Source organism: Grus americana, chromosome 2 (assembly GCF_028858705.1).
Source record: "Grus americana isolate bGruAme1 chromosome 2, bGruAme1.mat, whole genome shotgun sequence".
NCBI classification, from domain to species: Eukaryota; Metazoa; Chordata; class Aves; order Gruiformes; family Gruidae; genus Grus; species Grus americana.
In genome coordinates, this window is record NC_072853.1 from 103,320,032 (window position 1) to 103,342,629 (window position 22,598).

General features: G+C 36.0%; 1 protein-coding gene across 2 annotated transcripts in view; it reads left to right on the forward strand.

Moving 5' to 3' along the window:
- ATP9B (ATPase phospholipid transporting 9B (putative)) overlaps positions 1-22,598 on the forward strand; it is a 183,029-nt gene that overhangs the window by 95,256 nt on the left and 65,175 nt on the right. For both annotated transcript variants that reach the window (XM_054814848.1, XM_054814849.1), the window contains exons 10-11: positions 5,092-5,167; positions 12,259-12,335. In XM_054814848.1, the coding sequence (XP_054670823.1) occupies positions 5,092-5,167; positions 12,259-12,335 (153 nt within the window). The remainder of the gene's footprint in view (positions 1-5,091; positions 5,168-12,258; positions 12,336-22,598) is intronic.

The following is a 22,598-nucleotide window of genomic DNA, read 5'->3' on the forward strand; positions in this document are numbered from 1 at the left end:
ATTCAAGGATTAGGTATTTAGTCTCGAAGGCCTCTGTCATTATCTGAAAAAAAATTCTAATAAATTGCAGCCTTGAAACCTTTTAAATGACTACTTGAAATTTGTCGTGATCCTTGTCAGCTGTATTGGACTTGAGAGTAGGATATATTCAATTTTTATTTCAGTACTTATCTATTCGTTTTTCTCTGCACATGCAAGAGCTACAGACTAATTTCCTAGAACAGGAACTGCAGACATTTTAAATCTCTGTGATCAATGCTGTGCATGTCTTCAAAAACTGAGCCTGAGTATGAAACTTGAATGCAATACTGAACTGCACTATTCTGGTATTGAACTTAATTCAGAATTTAAAGACCAATAAACATACAGCTGCCAAATGAAATTCAGCCCAGCAGAACTTAAGTGGAAACTTTGTCAGCTGGACAAAGCAACCCTTGTATGTCAAATTTCTGCTACTAGAGTGGTGGATTTCATTTACCCCTAAACATATATTGTTCTTTTAGCTGTAGTAGTGTCAGAAAACTTGCAGAACATTGTCTCCTTACCACAGACCCAGTCTTATTCAGGAATCGGAGTCCTTTTCCCTTCCCTGCTTCATCTATCCATGCCATCTCTCCAAGAAGAGAAATAAAAATAATGTGAAACAGCTAAACTCATAACCCATAAATATACTTTTTATTTTACATTTGAGTAACTTATGACAAATGAGAAATAAGATTAAGTTGTCATCTCTTTGGGTATAGAATGTGTGGTATTTGGCAAATTGAATGAACTGTAGAAAGGTGGAAATGTTAGATGAGGGCATAAAGACATGAAAGGATCATAATGAAATAAGCAGAAGCTAACTGATCAGCTGAACAATCCTTTTGATGAGCGTGGTGTGGGTGGAAAGAGATATAGCTCATTAGATGTTTTACTATTTTGAATGACCTAAAAGGAGGCATTTCACTAAGTCTTGTAGCAGGTAGCCATTGAACAAGTGACTTTTTGCTGGGTGTGTTGTCAGCTCTCCATAATCACAGCAGGGCTTTCAATTTCTTCTTGTAGTATGGAGGAGCTTCATGATTCGCTGTCTTAAAATCTGCTAACTGAAAAATAAACTAAGGCAGAAAAAAAAAATTTTTCTAGTTTAGGATCCTATTCCTGACAATAGCCAGAAGCAGACTGCTGGGAAAGAGAGTAAGGCTAGAGCAAGGAGATGGTAATGCCTCCTCAGAAGATTCTTCTGTCTCTTAACTTATGATGTGTGGGAACTTCTTGAGTCAGAGCTGGTTTCTGTAAGCTGCAATCCAGTTTCCTTCTTTAAACTTACCCAGTTCCCCCTTGAACCTGTGTAACCTTTTAGCATTCAAATAGGAAGAAGTTGTACAGGTTAATTATGGTTTTTTATGAAGAGCAATTGCCTATTGTTTTAATTTTGCTGGCTTTATGGCTTCTTTCTTTTTTGGTAAGAGACAGCAGTATCCATCCTTCCTTTCTAGGTGCCCATTTCATAGATGTCTGTCACGTTCCTCACTGGAGTTCAGGTTTATGTAGTCATATCTATTATGGAAGCTACATTGACCACCCTTGTTGCCCTTTTTGAAGGCATTGTTCGAGTTCTTTTTATTTTCTGTTTGGAATAAGGGGAGGAGGGATTTAGAGCTATGTACTTTAAGACTTGGGCAAACCATAGATTTCTTTGTAGTAGCATGATTTTGGTTGGTTTTTTTTCCTTCTCTCCTTGTAATTCTAAGCATTGAGCTTGTTCTTGGCTATTTAAGTTAGTGTTTTGATAGATTTGTAATAATACCAAAATTTGTTTTCTGAGTAGTCATGACCATTTTCTGCGTAGTTGTGAGTCCTGAGTAGTTTTGATCAGCTGAGAGCTCATCACTGTGTGAAGCTGAGATGTTTTCTTCCTTGGTGTGTATTGCTTTACATTTCACTGTATGGGATTTCATCTGTCCATTTTTTTGTAGGATTTATTAACCTACACTATTACCCCACTACTAAATCATAGGCATTTTTTCTATAGCTATTTTGTTATGAAGCCTTACTTTAGTCTTATCTAAAGTTACAATTATAAAGGCATGCAAAGATATAGTAGCAAATGTTTCTTTGCATTCTACAGTTTTTCTGAATCTCTAATTCTGTACCTTAATTCTGTGCTAATGGCTAGTTAAAACACAATGCTTCTGTCAAAATTCAAATTCTTTGTTCACCCTGGAATTCAACATAATGCAAAAATGTCTACTTCAGTAGGATTGTAGCTTTACTAAGTGGTAGATGGAAATTATCTCTTTCAGTGTCTGGGGGAAGCTGTTTGGAGTCCCACTGTGGACAACAGGTATTCTGTATGGAACTTCTGAGGGCAAAATGCAAAAACTTTTTCTTTTATTGAGACTAAATTCACCACAAGTATGCTATTCACATCTGTGTTCTATCACTGTATGTTGATTGTAAAAGACTGACCCATTAATTTCCGTGAGGTTGCAGTGTTTGATTGAAATATGGGATCTTTGTGGTCAGCTCTCTGGTAGTATGCATTATCCTATTATATGCCTGCTGGGGACTCCTCTGACAAACTCTAGCATGATTTGCTCTTTGACATACAGTCGTGAATTCTTAAAAATAAAAACATTCTCCTTGTACACCTATAAATTGTTTTCAGTTGACCTAGTGATGCAGTGAGAAACTCCACGAATTTCTTGTTCAGAATACTTGAGCAGAATTTCCTTTTTTTGCAGTGTAGAATTGTAAAAATCAAACAAGTTGAAGCAGTTTGAACTATGCAGAATAGTTTGTGGATGATAAAAAAGCAATCAAGGTTAGCATGTGTGTTGCTGACTGAGAACAATCTGTGCATCTCATGGTAAGTTGCGTGAAATTAAGACTCCTGTTTGGTGTCAGGCCCCCCATTTAGTTTCAAAGTGGCAGCCTTCTACTGTTGTCACAGATGACTAATCAGCATTGTCCGTATGAAAGAATTTTAGGAAAGTTAACCTGTTGGGCCCTTCAAGAATTGCTGAGCCTGTAATAGGAATGAAAAAATTCAGTATCTGTTTTCAACTCGCACATGGCCAGTTCGTGTCCTATTTCTAGCCTTGTAGAAACAGATTCTGAAACCTCTAAATAAGTTCCATATGGAAACGTGGATGTGGTCATGTTTCAACGTTATAGGTATAGATGGCAATCTTGCCACTGACTGCCATGCCCCAAACAGCTGCAGTTAGTATTTTGACTATATTGGTAGTATCTTCCTCTGGAAAAACTAGTATTCTTGAATAATTTCTACTTAGACTTATATTTCTACTTAGACTTATATGTCTATACACTGCTTAATTAGGCTTTCAGAAGGCCAAAATAGTCGCAGAATCTGTGTAACCCAGGAACAATGATAACTCAAAACAGGAGCCTAAGCATTATGAAGTTAGGAAAAATTATCCAAAAATTTACGCTGTGGATGAACCCTGTCAAAGGCACTCATCTCAGAAATAAGTTACCGACTGTTACAAAGATGATTGATAATTTCGACAAATGATACTTTTTTGAGCTAATTCAGTGATCAAGACTTCATGTGTTCCTAATACTACCAATAATTTTGAATATTGCTATAGCTGCTGATCCTGTTTTACCTTCAGAGGTATATTTTCAGTTTTCTACAGCTGAACATTTCTTGGCCTAGCAATGTGAAGTACTTCTGCTGTTACGTAGCAATACCTTGGCATTCACTTCTGTCTTTACAGTACTCCCCAACTACTGAAAATTCCTATATGATATCATGTTATTCCATTAGAGTGGGCTTGTGATTGCTGGTGTCTCAAACCTAATGTATTTTCATTGTTAGGAGTATGGCAAATAATTCTTGCAGTATTAATTCCTTAGGTAAGAATCAAAAAATATTTTTCCTTTTTCTTAATGGAAGACTAATCTTCTAGAATATTCATGATTCTTGACAGCATTTTTACTACTTGTATGAGTCTTCAAAACTTGTGGTTTTTTTCTTATAGCTAATTCCATATCCTCCCTCTCTTCCCTTCTGTTTTTGACAGAATGGTTCTCTATGCCTTTTAAACAACAATTCTGCTTCCCTTAAGAGAGTAAGAGCTATAGTTTCCTTGCTATGTGTGGGTCTTTTGAAGTACACACAAAAATGTATCTGCTTAGTTTGAGATTTTTCTTTTGTAGGAACAGAGATTTCGAATCAGCTCATCCAGTTCTTTGGTGGTTGTTTCAAAATGGAGATAAAAAATGGACATAGATTTTGATTATTGACATTATGTAGAATTTATTGTGTACTTTGGTAAATCAGTGGTCCCCCTTTTCCTGCAAAATGTTTAGTACAATCTGTAATTCGATCAAATACACTTGATTATCCTACCTCCTAAAGTTTGCTTTAGCTGTAAACAGCACATTTCACAGCTGCTAATGAGTAACAAATCTGTATATGCTCCAAATTGATTATGAGAGATTAAGCCTGTTTACAATCTGTGGACCATTATTGTTTGGGAGGAGAGAGGGGAGGAAAAAAAGGAATGTTTAGAATAATCATGGAAGCGATTTCCTATTGGAAGTATTTTCCCATTGGATATGTATTTTGTAAGTGTGTAGTGAGAGACCACAAGTGTACATTTCTTTTTAAGTTTAAATATTTTTCCCTGAAGTTGATATGATGTCACTTGGGTTGCAAAATGATGATAATGATGATAACTTACTCTATGAATTATAAATTTAAATTGTCATGGAGAACAGGATATTAATTTTTGGTGGTTAGTGTTCATAACTCACTTTAACTGCTTGGTATTGCAAACTGTTCTGTAGTTCAATACATCTGAGAAAAAGAATATATTTCTTTTAAAACACTTTTTACTTTAGTTCTTTGGATGTAATTGGGTTTAATATGAACTTCAATCAGTACTTCACTTTTTGTGAAAGCTATTTTTGTGTGTGCACAGGCAAAGTATGTGCAACGAATACTATTACATGGTGATTGATACAAGGACACAGATATTCTGTGCAAGTTATTCTTACTCAGATGGTTTGGCATTGTTCTTAACTATGACTATTCGTGATGTTGATTTACATATTAGCTGTTCATATTTTTAACAGGAAGATAGTGATCCAGCAGTTCATGAAAGCCTAAGCATAGAAAATACATTATGGGCAAGCACCGTTGTTGCTTCAGGTAAGTGTTGCAAAGCTGGTAATCTGTCTCAAATCTTCTGTGGAAGCATGTCTTTATTTTTACGATGTGAAATATTAATGGCTTTTGAAAATCTTTTTGTCTTCCAGGCTATTAATCTGTTGTCTGGCTTCCCATCAGTTTTATAATGCTACTCACAATATTTTCATACCTTTTTAATCCTCCTTAATAGTTTTTTTTTACTGAAATTTTGCTGTTTCAGTAACGTTGTCCCCTGTACCTCACTAAAGCCACTGACCATTTTGTTTTAATTAAAACTTAAGGTTGTAAAGTGCTCTGTTCAGCTCACTGTGCATAGGGCCCTGCTGAAAAGCTAGGGTAGTTTTGCATTTGTTAGGAGTTTTTCTTTTATGTGTATTCCATGCTGCAGGTAAAGTTTGCTTGAAATCTTCTCTGCAAAATCTTAATCAGAAAGTATACATCAGTTATACAGTTACGTAATTTTAAAATAATGGGATCTGAATATTAGTAACATTTCGTATGTGTCTCAGATATCATAAGGAGTTCACATGATGTAGATGCTGTATTCAGGTTTTAAGCCAGTCTAACTTCTCTTTTTTAAGAGCAGAAAATTATTTTCTTCCATTTTTGCTCTACGTGAGAACTGTAGAACTGTAGGCTGTGGTTATTCTTCTGCACAAAAAGACTGGTAATAAGGAATTGGAAGAGCGTGATTTCTGAAAAGGAGCTAGGGTTTAGAGAAGGGAATTGGAACAACTGGGAGGAGGAGAGGGGTATGGATGGAAGGGAAGAAAGCAAGAAAGGGTCTCCGCCTAACTTGTAAAGTAACTCGCTACTATGAAGGCTTCTTACATCAGTGAGGGGGTCTGCTGGAGGGTTGTGGGGAAGAGATCAAGTTTGAGGAGGTGGCAAAGGAGTCTATGACTGAGCACTCCTTTCCAGAGTCTGGAGAGATAGTCATGTTCTTTGATGCTCAGTGTCGTTTGGTTTAATTGCACTGGGAAACTATTATCTCTAAAACTGTTCTGTCAAATGGATGATGCCTAAAATTGTCCTCAGGGTTTTAATTTAAGTAGCCAAGACCTGTAAATGTGTGTGTTAAAAAAAAAAAAAAAAAAAAAAAATTGCTGCTCATGAATTATAAATTTCAGTCCTGTGTAAATTTGTTTTGAGTTTGCTTTTCCCCAGTTTTATATATGGGGGTGGGAACTACACTCAAATAGTATACATTTGCAAAGTCAGTAATTCTGAATCAGTAATTTTGAATTTTAACTGAAAACCATTCATGTTTTCATTTCCAGGGTAGATGATTTTGTTTAGAAGTGTAGCTAACATCTGAGGCCTCTTGGATCTGCCATCTAAAGTTGGCACCCAAATTAATGGACAGTGCTCCTTAAAATTTATGCCTTAGCATATGTTTGATATTTTTACTTTTGAGGAGTCTTGTGAAGGTTTAATTGTTTATGAAGAACTTAAGTTCATTATTAATGATGTCAGTAGAAAAACATAGAAGATAATTCTTTTGTTGGAGCATGGTTTTGAATAGTGGAATTAGACTCTGAGGCAGACTCAGGGCAACTCGCTGAATGATACAAAGTAAAAATACTGAATGGCTCCTCAAGACTGCAGCCCCTTCTGAAGAGAAAAATAACATGTGCTCAAGTAATTAAAAATGGTGTCATGACGTGTATACAGAAGTTGGTTGAATTAAGGTAGCAGAAAGAAATAATTTCCTTCAGTAACTGATTTTGTGACATTAATTATATCTTCTTAATCTAAACTTTGGCATATCATTAATTTCATTTATGTCATCTCATGTATTAACTACAATTTAATGCTGTGATAATGTGATCCTCTCATGTAAGTACTGCAGTTATCAAGCATGTAAGATTTCTGTTTGGATATTTGCTTGTTCTGTATGGCATCAAAAAATCCAAATATTAAGAACAGCTCAGCACCTCTATAGAGGAAATTTTAGCATTTGACTGGAGTAGGTCTTTAATGAAAAGTAGGAAATTACTGTCTTCAGTCTGTTGCTTATCCGATAAGGAATTTATAAGGTCTTATAGGTGCACTGTGCATATAGTCATGAAGACCATAAGGCAAAACAATTAGTGGATTGTTAAAATCAAGATGTTCTAGATTTGGTTGATAACTGTTGTATCATTCAGTTGTTTTCATCTCACTTCCAAGTTGAATGTACATAGCTAAGTTAGGATACTTGATGCTAAGCTAATTAAATTTGAGTTTTCATAGGTTTGGGGTTTTTTTAAAATTAGACTTCATAATTTAATTCAGTTGTGACAAATGAAAATCTTGTTAATAAAAACACTTGTCACTGTCTGACCGCATTATAAAAACGTATAAACTGCCTTGCTTAAAGCCTGCTGTGGCAGGATGTCAGAAGTGGACTCTGCCTACACAAGTTTTCAGGCACCTCTGCATCCCCTCCCCTACCATGGCCTCTCACAGACCTTGATTATATCTGTAAAAACTGATTGGAAGATTACGCTTGCATGCAACTTCTGCAAACAACTGCCACTCAGATTCCATGAAAACGGAAGAACAGCCCGTACGTAGTACAGTGAAAGTCTGTACTGTTTTTCTGCTCTGTAGTTAGCTACCTCACCTTAACCACACTTGTATCTTATTTCAGTCTCCTTACTGTCTACGCAGACAGATCTGTTGTGTGCAGGTATTTTTCACCCAAAAGCATACGATGTCTATGTGGAAGCCTAATTTTCTGTTACTTTGCTACTTTGATACAGGAAAGTGGATTAGTAGCCTGTGCCCAGATGGTAGTGGGTAGAGTTCCACCCTGCAACATTGCGGGCCCGTCTCTTCATTTACCTTATGACTGGCATATGGCAGTCTTTAAGACGTCCTAGCTTGGAAGGCTGCTTCCTCTAGTGCTCTTTAAAGCAGCCTGTACATCATCTGTTACTTAGCCAAGCAAATATGTGACCCATTGCTCTATGTTACGCCCTTGCCCAACCCCTTGGAGGTTGTTACAAAGCATTCTGGGTCAGCCTGCGCTATTATCTTGACCTGTTACTGACTGATGCTGTTGGTCTCGGGGTGGAGATAGGGAGCTACATCATTGATGCCCAGGAAAAGACTATGTAGCTGAGTTGCAGATACAAAGCCTTATTTAATTTTAAAAAAGGTTTTGCATAGGACGTACAGGACAGTTGTTGGGCAAGAGGGTTCTCCTTCCCATTTTTCTTCTGATATATGCTGAATTTCCTGATATTCCCTTTGACATTACGTAAAACACATTGCATCAGCTAGGAGAGCCCACTAATCTCCAAGACACGTGCTGTTGCTATTTGGCAAGGTGATACCAAGGGTCAAGGTCAGGCTAGAAAAAGTGTTTGGGGAATTATGTGGTGAATACCTCAGAAAACTTGAGCTCTGGTTGCTGATGTCCTGACCGTTCTAGAGGAGAGAGACCACAAATGAAGCATCTTGCAGATCAGTAACGGTAAATGTAAGTGGTAAAGGTTTCAAGGAGTCTTACCAACTACATGTTTAATGGAGATTACCAAGGCTCATGAAAATACCAGGATACTACAATAATGGATTCCACATTTTAAAAAAAAAAGCCTCTTGCAAGAACAGAACAAGTGACAAGAAAAATATTTGCTATAATTTATAATAATATTTTCTTTTTGAATTTTGGGAACAAAAATATCAGTTCAACAAAATCATTTAGTGTCAAATAATTCATGATTAAACTATTCCACAGCCTTTTTATATCAACAAATAAAGTTCAGGAGAATGAGATTACTCAAATTTGTATATTTGGAAGGTGTTGACTTTCCTTTGTTTCCGTATGTTTCCTTACCCCTTAGAATAACAGTAAGCTAAATGGAAAAAAGAAAAATTGCCATTTTGTCACACCTAATATATATCCACATGTTCTAGTCTCAGAGTTGATAGTTTAGATACCTAAATGCAGATTCCTGTTGCTACCAAATATGAAGTGCTTTCTGCTCCTTGCTATAAAGCCCTGACAGAGATCTCGTGACTGTATGTATGACGTTTATCCAAATCACAGAAAGTACAAAGACTAATTTGCCAGGATCACACTGGAAGCCTCTGGCAGGGGTGGAAATCAAAAGCCCCTCTCTTAAGTCCAGAGCATGCTGCCATCCTTTTGTTATTCTTTAATAAGTGAGATAGGAAAAAATATTCTGACTTTTTCCACTTACAAGCAGCATCCCAGTGAGTTTCAAAGGTACAGAGTCTGTGCCATTCTTGATATCTGTATTGTTGCTGTGGAATTAATAATAATGCCTGAAGGAAGGGAAGTTTTGGTTAGTGAAAACTTGAAAAACTACTGTCAGTGGAGAAGCAACTTTAAATATAACCAAATAATACAAACCACTAAGTATTTTGAAAATGTCTTAAGTTATCTTTAATTAAATTACTTCCAGATCATTTGTGTTCGTGACATCACTGACCGTGGTGTTTGTGTTTGTTGAAAGCTTTGGTAGATTTCCTTTCAGGAAATAAGGGAAGAAAGTCAGCAGTTAAATTATTAAAAAGCTTCAAAAGTTCCACTACAGTATGGACTTTAACTTTTTGCTCTCCATTTACTGTAATGATCAGTGTGGTTCAAATTCTGAACAAGATAATGCAGTTTTCTGAGAGACCTGCTGAGATACCTATTAAGAGGAGATTTGTATTAATGGAATTTTGCGATCATTTTGGCATGTGTCAGTCTTGCAAAGTCACTTTAGATAAAATCAGAACAATTTGTATAACTGCACAGCTATAAAAAGCACTCTTTTGTGCCAAGTTCTACACACAATTTTAATTGATTTGAGCACTCTCTTGTTTTTATATGGTTCACATAGTGCTTGGGAGATAACAAAAGTTAATATGATCACACACTGGATTCGGAGTATGTCCGACTATTAGTTTGTGTTAATTCTGCACAAGTCCTCTTTTATCTCTTTTTCCAGGCACACATGTTTATTCTAGTGGTATCTCCTGTAACTTCTCTCTCCTTTGTTAACCACTCTGCCCGTACCAATCAGTGGTTGCCCAATTTACATGAGAACCAGTTTGCATAGAAGCCCATACATAAAAGTAAGTTGAATCATTGCTTTTAATGAGCCCAGGCTCGTAGTACAGCTATGCTTCCACAAGCCCCAGATTGGATTCAGTTCTTTCTACTGTGGACCAGGGTGGAGTTTAGTGCAAATATGCATCTTTCTTCACAGCTGGTATTAAGCTTAGATTTGCTGTGGATAATGAGAGAGAATACTGGGTAGAAAACCCCTCCAGAACACCAGAACTGTCCCCGGTGCAACCACTGTGGGACAACACTAAAATCAGGCTTGGAGTTCCCTGGACTGATGTAATTCAGGTCTAAGGAACCTTGGGTTTACCAGGGATATTGTGCTAGTAACTAACAGTCCTAAAAGTTTAAAACCAAAGATCAGTGCTTCAGTAAAAGCAGCAGCTCAGACTTAGCCAAACTTATGATCAAAATTCAGTAGTCAAAATGGATTTTATCTGGCTTTCACCATTTGAAACCAACTTTTCAAGGAGTAAAACACGAGACAAGTGGGACAGCTTGTTTTCCTGAGCTGCAGCAGCCTAGCCAGGTAAAACTTAGTGGAAAGGTGCCAGCTGGAATGGAGAAGTACTCCCCATCTTTTACTGAACTAAGGAGCTACAAAAGCGGAGATTGTGGAGTGTGCGGGGGGGGAACCCCTACAGGATATCATCCAGTGTGTTCTAACCATTGGACAGAGGTCAGCTCAGAGGATCACTCCAAAATAAAGTGCCCCAAAGGATATGGGCATTGGTTGGAGAGCAGTAGAAAGAGTTCAGAAATTATGGATCAATGACTATTCTTTTACAAAAGTCAGGAGGAATTTTGGGGTGTGTTTGGGGCACGTTACCTGTATACTAATGTGCAGATTTGCATGTGGAACTGTCAGCAGAGGCAGACCAGCTTTGGGAAAAATGTTGGGTCAAGGGAAGTCTTAAGAAAAAGCTTTGGTATGGAGAGGAAAATAGTAGAAAAACTAACTTTAATTGTCCAGAATATGTAATCATTGATGTTTTGTATGTGGATTCAAAGTTTTCGCTTGTGCTCTCATTTTTGAGTAAATGAAGCTTCCTTTCTTTAATGCCAGCATCTTCAACTGTCATCTTTTTCTCTTTGTGTGTTCCTTCAATTTTTTTATGACCTGTTACACTGCAAGAGTAGTGATAGCAGATCTTGCATGTGGTCGTGATTGCCAAAGACAAATTAAGGTACTTAATGCCAGAAAAATGTGTAATACTTCTACGGTTTTTAAAGTTTTCTGAGCAGGATGTTTCTTACAAGGTAGTTCATTATTTCTTTATAGCATGAAGACAACAAAATATATCACATTATTGGTTTTACTGCCATAAAGCCATTTCAGGTCACGTGAAAACATAATAGAAATAAGGGGTTTGTTTTGTGCTAGAAAGTGTGATAGTGGCATATTAATAAAAATGTAAATTTTTATTTAATATAAAAATTTATTTAGTGATGGTGAAGCCAAGTTTTCCTATATCATCCAGTAAAAATTGACTAAAAGATACTTGGAACTGGGGAATCATTTTTATAAGTTAATGAACAGGAGAATATTTTTGTATGGGATTCTACCAAAGTAAGTAATTGGGTGATCTAGATTTTACATCATTATAGATGACAGAGCTAGCAGGCAATTTGTGTATGATGTGTTCAACACTGTTGTACTAATTTTTTTATTTCTTATGAAGGGCAGTTATGTATCCTCTGTGTTAACTTCTGAAAACAGCTGTAGACAATTTTAAGTTCAAATATAAGCTTTTAACCACTTACATTGAAAGTTTTGTTTCCATTAAGAAGGAAAGCATGTTGTCATTTTTATGGATGTTAATTCAAGAAGTTATAATGATCCTTCATAGTCAATTCTGAAATACAATGTTCACAATATTATGTACATTGCATAAATATTTGGCCTTTTTCATACAATTGATTTGTTTGAGGGACCGTAAACTACTGTAAGTTTTAATTCAGACAAATTTTTTTCTTAAGTACTTGACACCTCTGTTTTACTTTTTGTTTGTTTGTTTTTCAGGAACTGTAATTGGTGTTGTCATTTACACAGGCAAGGAAACTCGAAGTGTAATGAACACATCCAACCCAAAAAATAAGGTAAGTTAGCCTTACTGTGGGATTTCCTGCTTTTGTTTTCATAACATTTAAAAAAATAGAAGTACCTAAACCCCAAAATCTACAAGTTCTTACTCCAATGTATTTTGTGTATGCCAGACTGACTTTAACTTTGGTATGAGAAGTGAATTCTGCCTCAGTCTCATTTCGGAAGTAAAATTATTCTTCCTTTAGTTAGGAGTGTTACAGCTACTAATAGAAACACTTGTCTTTGAAGTATAAATGCACATCTTCAGACTTTCATACTTCTATCTTACAGCTAAATATTAATTCCCACTTCACTTCTCTCAGATTATTTTACTGTAAAGTATTTGGCCAAAGCTACACAGTAGTTTTAAGGAATGTTTATAACAGACTACTGAAATTTATTCGGGCTCCCAGAGGAAGTAGACCAAGAAAACTGAGGTTCCAGAACCCAGAACACTCTTCCAGGGGTTTTTGTAAGCAACGAAAACATTAAGAGATTTGTCTATTGAAAAGATACCAGAAGTTTGAGTGTTTCCCTCTGTACAACGTTCTTTCAGTTCAAAACAAAGCAAATAGCTCTTCATTTTATCGGTAATGTTTCTAATGTGAGTTGGGGAGGGCCCTCAATTATAAAGAAATGAAACTTCAGTCATACGCTCTATCTTACAACCTAGACCTGTGTTTAGTAAGAAGATAATTATATTAAGAAAGGAAAAAATTCTTGCCAGAGGTTTAGAAAAAATCAATTGTGATGGGTAGCCATTTTCACGCCATTCATAATAACTTACTCTGAGTAGGAACATCAGGAATGAAATGATAATACAAATTGCTTGAAGCAGTTATTGCAGTCCCCTGAGTGCATTGATTTGTGTTTCTAATAGAGATGCTTTTAAATGTCTCATTGACAGAGACAGGTGATATGTACCATTACGTGGATTAAGATGGCCTTTTATTATTTTAATCTTAGTAACATACATTTTAAAATAATAGCGTAAAATGGAACCAGAATGTTTATGGTGCATAATTATTTTCCATTCCATCTGATACGAAGATGAACCCTTTAGTAACAGAATCTTTCTCTAAGAATTCTGAAAAACTTATGACTAATAAATAATTCTCACAAGTGTTTAAAATGAAATTATTTAATATAGTAAATTGATAGGGGATTGTGCATAAATATAACATACTTTACCCAAATTCAACAGATTGTGGAAGTGTATTAGGTTTTTAGTGTTTGTTAAATTTCTTTTTTGCATCAATATTTCACACAGAAAACTGTGATAAGGGGTAAAAGGATTTGTGTTTAAAATTTCTCTGGTGTTTTCAAAATGACTATTAATATTAAAGTAGTTGCTCCCAACTTTCATCAGCAAAATATTTAGTAGTACAAAAAGAGATCCAGCAGCATGTTGACAAACTGCAGCATGGTTTTTACTATTATGACAATACATGTACCACCTTTGCATAATACTTTAATGTTACAGCTGCTAACAATTAAATGTTGTATTCTTTCATATACAGTGGGAACCTAAATAAAATTATAATTTTCATGAAGTGCTGAGAAATAAAATATAGTGTGTATGCATGCACATGCATAACTAACAGAGTCAAATCCTAATAGTATTATCTGGCATGTATTGCACTATCAGTATATGAACACTATCTAAAATAATTAGCTTAGGAACAATTCAGGGTAGGTTTAAACTGGACATTAGGGAGCATTTCTTTACCGAGAGGATGGTCAACCATTGTAACAGGCTTCTTAGAGAGGGGTTGATGCCCCATGCTGGTCAGTGTTTGAGCCGTTTGGCCCTTAATAACATGCTTTAACTTTGGTCAATGCTGAATTGGTCAGGCAGTTGAACTAGATGATCGTTGTAGGTCCCTTCCAACTGAAATAGGCTATCCTATTCTAATTGGAAATCATGCCTTTAAATAGCATTTTATCTGCCACTGATAAAACAGGTGATAATTGTGTAACTAAACTGCACTCACTAGTTGTCCAAAGGCCTGTCAAGGAGTCATTGACCTATTAACATCTTCAGCATTCTAAATACGTATTTGCATTTGTTCCTTGGAAGTGCTTAGTTCTCTGTACCTTTGTTAGCTGATAGGAATCTACTAAGTGTGAAGAATGAGGCTTAACATAGTATATGTAAAATTGCCTGCTTTAAATGTCTCTGCCTTGGTAGTTGCTCTATAGAATATTTCAAAAATGTAAAAATTAATCTTATACTGAGCAGGTGAAGACTTTCTCTAGAGCCTATGTTTTATATCAACTCTGTGTTGACTGTCTTTCAAATTATTCTGTAAATGTGTAAATGAGTCTTTTGTGTACCAATTGCTCAACAATATATTGGTGTGGGGTTTTTCTCTCTATGGACTGAACATCCTTGTTCAAAGCAGTAGCCACCAAGTAAAGTGACCAGTAAGGATGGATTTGGGAACTGAACTATCACAGATAAGTGATTAAATGCAGTACTTCAGTGTAAAAAAATAATTGTCAATATTTTTTAACATGTAGTTTTAACTTTACCTTTCTGTGGAGTTAGTATCTTACTGTCTCTGTATCTTCTAGCATGGGGTGAGATTGGTTTGTATACTTCTGTAAGACAAGACACTTGCTGCCTGTAGGTGATACTCTGTGCTAGTTTGCCTTGCAGTAGGTAGACAAGCAGTAAGTCAGTTCATTCGTCCTCTGTGTATTTTGGAGGGGGAATCTGCCTGTGTTTTCTCAGGCTTGACAATAATGATTACATGTGGGAGAGGGTATGTAGCATTAGGAGCCAAAAGGAGGGCAAAGGGAGTCTAAAGTAGTCTTTGAGATTAGAAGATATATTAGAGTTGAGAGATTAAATATTCACACATTTTTAAAAAAAAAAAAAAAATCTGCACCTAACTGTTGCTGAAACAAAACTGAAATGAAATTGATCAATTGTGATGTGGCTGCAAACTTGAGAGGAAATAAGTCTGCCCCTCATCTGCTTTAGAGAAGAATTGTTCCAAATACTATTTGGAAGTCATTTTAAATGGCAGACTGTCTCTCTCTGCTGCTTTTTGAAAACAAATAAAAATAATCTTCTGGACGTTTTCCTGTAAAATGTATTGATATGCTCGGTGGGAATATTGTTCAGGGATGCTCATGTCTTCTGTCTTTGGGACAAAGCAAACACTGAGAAATATGATTTATTTACATTGCTGAACTGAAACTTCTATGTCCGGAAATAAGCAAGAAATACATAGGCTTGACTCTTTTATCATTCTTGTCTTCATTGAAATACAGATAGATCCTTCATTTGTATTTCTTGATGAAGAATAACATTACTGCTGTACCTTGAACTATAAACTGGGTTTTTCTAATGGCAAATTTTTAGTTTTAGTTTTCCAGTTTTCCAGTTTTAGGGAGGATGCTTTTTGACTAAACCAATATTAAAATTTAGAGATGCAGGCCTGCTCTGTAAACACGGAGCAGAAGACTAAAACTGAAATAAGTTTAAGCAAACTTAGATGTGAAAAATGGTGAAAAGTACCTGTTCAAGCATGTGGTTTATCTTTACGTTAAACTTAGAAGGATTTATTGTGTTTGCTGAAGTATTTAGTCATTCAAGCAACAATTTTCTTAACTTAAAGTCAACACTTTGTTGTTTTATTACAATTATAAAAATTGTTTCATTGCCTAAGGATGCAGACATGATCTGAAAAACACAAAGATAGAGAGAAGAGAATTTTCTTAATGGATCAATTCAATATGTTTTTAATTCCAAACAATATAAAGAAAAATTATTTCTGACAAGGTTTAATTTCAGTCTAAAATGATGTATGTTCTGTGCTTCAGATAAATGTAGAAATGGTAACATCAACATTATTATAGCGTAATGACTCTCTGCATTTTACCTCATTGGCAGTCACATCAGCTTACTCAGGAATGCAGATCCAGCCTTTAAAAAAAAATTTAAAAATCAGGTTGAATTGTGCTCCTCACAATGCTGCAATCAGTAATCAATCCTATTTGGATAGATATTCTTAAACCTTGGCTTTCTGGATGAAGTTGGACTTGTCAGTGCTAAAGGTCATTTATAGGTGTTAATTAACCAAGAGGGAAATTAACAAACAAAGGTTTTTTATTTATTTTGTCTGGCATTTTGCAGTGTTCTCATTCTTACCTATTTAAAATGCAGAATAGTTTATATAATAAACTTAGAAAATTTTTTTCAGTTTTTGTCTTCATAGAAAGCAAGATTGTTAGCAAAGCCCTTCTGCAAATGTGACCTGTTTTCATCAGTGGCAACAGACTTTAGGAGTGAAGTTAAAAAAACACAGTATATTCGGAGGGGAGATGGGAATAAATTCGAGGGAATGTGTTTTGTGTATTAAGATTGGAGCATTAAAATTTCTTGGACTGTGCAATATATATACACTCAGAATGGACACAGTAATGCATCAAAATGAGTAGAAATTATTTTAAATAGAACTGCTGAGAAATCCGTAGCCTCTGTAAAGGAGGTACAGCACGTAATCTGCCTAGTGACAAAAATAGTTTTTATATTGTTAATCCTTACAAGCAGTACTCAAAACACTTTTTTTCGTATATTATGGAATTCTACATCTGCTGTTATGTTTTAACATCAGAAGTAGAACTTCACAGTAACCATTCAGTGTTCATCAAAATAGTAATTTTGGTTTTTCTGTAATTCTTAACTAGCCTGAAAGCTAAATACTACATGTCTTGTGGTTGGTGCTTTGCTGATTTTGTAAATGTTGTTTGTTTTAAACAAATGAAAATCTAAGGACTGGTATTGTTGTTCTTTTTTGTGTGTGTGTGTTGCCCTTGGTTATTTGAAAATGGCCTCACTGGTGAGCCTTGAAGTAGTAAAAAAACCATTTCTATTCTGGTAAGCTGAGGCAAAATCACTTCCCCTCTCTCTGTCTTCCCACAAAACTTCTCTTTCTAATGTTTTGTGACCAGATTTACTTCTCTACATTTAAAAGGCTTCTCTCTCTCCCATTTTATGAGAATAATTTTTGAAAAATATTTCCTAAGAAAGGACACTCTTCCATCCACTTCTTTATTTGGAGTGAAACACAGTGACTGGAGCAGATTCATATGTTCCCAGAAATGGATACCACTTCACCAGTTTACCACTTCAGCATAGCATGAATTCAATTTTCAGTACTCAAAATACATGCTTCTCTTGCCTTCACACACTTTCTGGAACATCCTTAAATTTTGTTGTCCCAACATCTTTTAGTTGCATTAGTAAGCCATTCTTACCTGTTCCACCTGAAAGGCTGACATGCGTGAGTCCGACTTGCATTTCTGTTCATGAGTACCTATGTTAACATTAGCAGCTCTCCTGTACTATGCTATCAGTCTTCTCCATAGCAGAAGTAGAATCACATCAAGAATCTTGTGTGTTGGTATAGACAGAGGGAAGAAAATGCCCCATAAATCCCCTGTCAGATAACACAAACAAGAATTTGCTGTTACCTGAAGAGCTTCAGAAGGGCCTTAGAAATACATTGACTTTATCCTGCTGCTCCACTGTTACGCAAGGACTCGGTAACTTCACTTGCATGTTTTTCTTACTAAATTGATAATTTGATGTTCACAGTCTATTTGAGAAGAATGACTTTGTATGGCTATATGCCTGTAGGGCCTAGGATAAAAGCAGAACCTTAAAAACTGTTATGTGGCTCTTAATGACAAATTTTGAGGACTTAGAAGAAAAAAAAAAGGGGTTATGTAGATAGAAAATAGAGTAGCCACTCCCAAACACCAGAGTGTCTCAGTGAGATGGATTGAACAGTGTTAGGTAAGGAGGAGGGCAAAAGATGTCTTTCCTGAGAAATTTTCAAAGAAAGGGCTGAACAGGAGAGGAGCCACCCTTGTTCTTCCAAAAACGGGATTAGAACATAGGAATGTTGATGCTTGGAAACGGTCAGCAGTGTTTTCGCAAAACAAAAGCAAAATTTGTGTCCTTCTCTCTGAGCCAGAAAGAATATCTACCTCCCATCATTACCAGTAACTCCATTAACTGAAATAGCAAAAGTGTGGAAATAAGGATTTCAATCCTGAGATGTCTATGATGGAAAAAGTATAGTTCCACATAAAGGAACTGAGGTTTTCAGTTTTCTTTCATCTATAGAAAACTGGAAGAATACCAGATTTGTACCACTATATTAAAATAAGACTGAAAGTCTTGACTGACTTTTCTGGGTGCATATGTGGACAGAATTCACTTAATGCAACCTACTTTGTTGTACCAGGTTTTTTTGTACACTCCTATATTTTATTTACAGCATGCTCTACAACTTTTGCAATTGCTTCTTCTCAGAGACTTGGTAGGGCATTTTTATCCACATTACGAGTGCTTCTCAAATAGCAGTGTATTTTTTTTAATACTCTTCTTTACATTCTTCTTTTCAAAAGTAATAAAACGGTAATACTACAAATGGGAAACTGGGGCAGAAGAGATCAAAGGGAACAAAAACCACCCAAAAAACCAGTAATTAAGAGTGATCAGTTTAAGGTATTGGACTTCATTTCTCCTGCAACTTAGTGTTTCATAGTACTGTTATATCTCGATTACTGCTACAGTTGGGTTTGCATGCACATAATGTCTGTAGCCTTAGACCAAACTTGGTCCTAATGTATTTTCTTTGGCACCTGGAAAATAATATTAGATCATCACTTGCTTATTTACTTTGCTGTTATATCCCTGGGCTAGAGAATAAGTTGTTCCGTGATGTGGCCTGCTATCAATTCACAAGTTAAAGCCCCAGAATAACCTCTGCCCTAACTTCTAATTTGTTCTGAAAGCAACAATTAAACATGTTATGCAATTGGTATACCAAGTCATGCGATAGGTCTTTTCTGGCTACATGTAATTTAGCATGGTGCGCCACATTGCTGTGCGGCATCTGAGTCACGCAGCCTGCTGCTGCTCAAGTACTGAACTGAAGAGATTGTCTATCTTAGGTTATGGTGCTGTGCTACTTGGGACATGGGTGTCAAATCAACATGTCTACTTCACCTGGTACCACTTTCTGGTTACAGTTATACTGCAAGGCAAAGTATGTGCAACAATATACAATTAAGTTCTAAACAGAATAATTATTATATAACAATATACAAAACAAGCAAGGGAAGAATGGCTCTTTGGTAGTGAGGAAACATTCTCACTGTACTCTCAGTAAATTTATGGGTTTACTGTGTATTATAGTTACTGGCAAACTCTTCCATTGATTTTGCTAAGCCCAAGAATTTATTCATAGCTGTAAAATTCCTACAATTCATTCCCTATTATAAGAATATAGGAGGATAAAAATTGGTATATTCTAGAATGTGAATGACTTGGCTATAAGCCATGTCTAACTCAGAGTCCTTAATTTTTGTGAGTTTCACCAAGAATTTTACTTCATGATATTCTGAGATATATCACTTCTCATTTTGGAGACTCCCATTAGAAGTTGCTTGGATTTTGTTCTCTTTTAGTATGTTTTGAATGTGAGTATGTTAGAATTTGGCTCAGTAGTTCAATGTCATTTCACACCACTGTTTGAGGAAGGATCAATGGTGGGGTACACCATTTCTGCAGTAGTCCCTGAAACAGATTAATCTCACAAAACATTCTGAGCAACTCTTAAAATAAAGTTACGGAATAGCAACAACTTGTTGCTTATTCACCAGAAATACAGTGTATTTTACTTGTAGCAAACTAGGCTAAAACAAATGATTTTTGGTAAAATATAGAAACCATCTGAAATTTTATCATTCTACAGAAGACAATGCAAAAAGGGAGATTCCGTGTGTAGTTGGCTTGTGCTGAGTATCCCAGTGAGCTGTTGCAAGTGACAGTCCCTGACCGCTATTTCCTCTCAGCTGCTGCCTCCACTGCTGCTAATCAGTTGCAGGAGTTTGCTTTTTCGCTTGCGTTGCTCCTTACAGCTTTGTTGCCATTCACATTTAATCATACTATTGGCAAAATGCAGCTGCTGGGAGGTGGAGAGGGTAAGGGCAAAGGGCACTGCCTCTTGGATAATGCTTGTAACCTCATCTGACTGCGTGGAACTGCACCATCTTCATAAGACTCTGCCTGCGAGGCCGTGCTGGCAGCGTGTGGGCCAAAGCGATGGTAACCAAAATACTGACACTGGGGAAATGGACTGTTAAGTGTCTTCCTACATTAGGGTTATGTTCTGTGTATGAAGTGTGTGTTAATAAGAGCAGTGTTCCGTGGTTGGCACTGATTTTTGTGTGTATTTTTTTCTTACTGCATGTATTTTATTGGAAACCTGAAACCCTAGCTTAACTGTGGAATTGTTCTATGCTTTCCTTAGTAAAGATGCATGCACACATTCCTGAAACTGAGTTCTAAAAATTTAAGACTGCAACTGTGTAGAAAGTCAGATGTGCCTAATATCTGTATTTAATAACTGTAGTGATTATTAGAAAAGCCTACATAATTTTTCTTGTGCATAATTTTGCATAATTTGTACAATTATTTTCATATTTTTCTGAATTTGCTCAATTTTTTTCTAATATGGAAAGGAATTATATAAGGAGGAATAGAGAGATTAGTTTTTGTGGTGGGTATGTTCAAAGTATAGTAATTTTTTTATTGTTATTATGAAAGAGAGATGTCTTAAATGTCAGAAACTAGGATCTTTCAGAGACCTGCAGAGTGTTCTTGAAATAGATGCTCATCTGATGTTCGTGTCTTTTATTTGGATGCTTTACAGGCATTATTGTTTAGCTGGCTAGTCGCCTTCTTATTTAGCACAAGTACAGAAAAACAGATCTTTTATGTGTTTTCATTTATGAGACTTCCTAATTTATGCAGCTGAAGTCTGATATATTTCCCTAAGTACTGGAGACTAAGTAACCATCATGTTTCACATGGCTTGAAAACTTAGTCTACAGTGATGAATATCTACAGGGAGAGGAAATTTCTATACATATTAGGGCATAGCATTTGTTTTGATATAGGCTGAACATAGTGATCATAACTAAGATAATTTGCTTAGTTCTGTTTACACCCTTAAAGTAACAATCTTGTCATATTCTTAACAAATATGATCTTTGCCCTTCTTTTTTACCTCAGTTCAGAGCGAAAGCCTGTAGATAGAGTTAGCATTAAAATCAGCATTCCATCTTGTACTGGATGAAAATAATGTGGTTTAGATTATTGATTAGTTTGCAAAGAGTGGATTGCTCTTCATATTCTTACAGCTAATTCCCTTCCCATATCTTTTGGAATGTATCCCAAAACACTGTTTATACAAAACAGTGTTCAGTTTCATTTCTTTTATGTTTCGGAGACTTTGTGGAATCTTTTCTTAATCTCATAGTCTCCAAGGAATCCACTCAAATATTTTTTTTTATAAAAGCAAAGATAGATGACTTGTGACTCAGCTGAAAATATTCTTACTGATGCCTTCAGGGCTTGATGGATAGACTTTTTTCTTCTTCTTCCTATCACATAGAGCTTTTTTCTATTTTGAAAGTGGTTGGGCAGTTGTTTATTTCCTTTTTTTTGAAGGTACTGGTGAAATTTTTTTTTTACTCACTGTGTTTTAATTGCCTACTGTATATGCGGTCTCTGTTTCTCAATGTGACTCTGCCAGCACCAGTCCTCTGCTTTGTAGTACATATCCCTTTCTTCAGACTACCCTTCCTCCTTGGCTTTTCCACCCTATTATTCTGGTCTTTCTAATATTTTTAGTAGTTCAGCCTACCCTTTTGTTTCTTTCACTTCAATCAAATCTTACACATCCTTGTTTTTCTCTGACCACGCAGCACCTTTGTGAAGAAGAAAGTTTAATTCTTTGATAAACTGAAATTATCAAAGAATATTTTTCATCTGTCACAGTTTGTTTAGCATGAAAAATACTGTCTTGGTTAATTTGCACTCATTGTGCAATGACGAAGATCATGATCCTGGTTCACTTCTTCAGCTTGGCATCCTTCTGTGTGCTGCTTCCTCCCTAGCCTGTCCAGCACTGTCACCTTCCTCTTAAAGCTTCTTTCAGTGCAATTCATGTACCTGTCATCTGCTCTGCTGTCAAGTTGTTGGCTTCAGCTTGTGAACGCATGGTTGATTTCCTAATGGTTTTGTGCATAGGAAGAGATTCACCATAAGTGGCTGAGTAGCCATTTCATTGACCTTCTCTAAATACAGCTTTGAAATTCCCTGCCATCACGTTTACCCAAAGGTTCTCTGGCTGTATGGCCACCTCTTATTCTCACTTTCGGGGTTTTGTTTCAGCTATTACTGT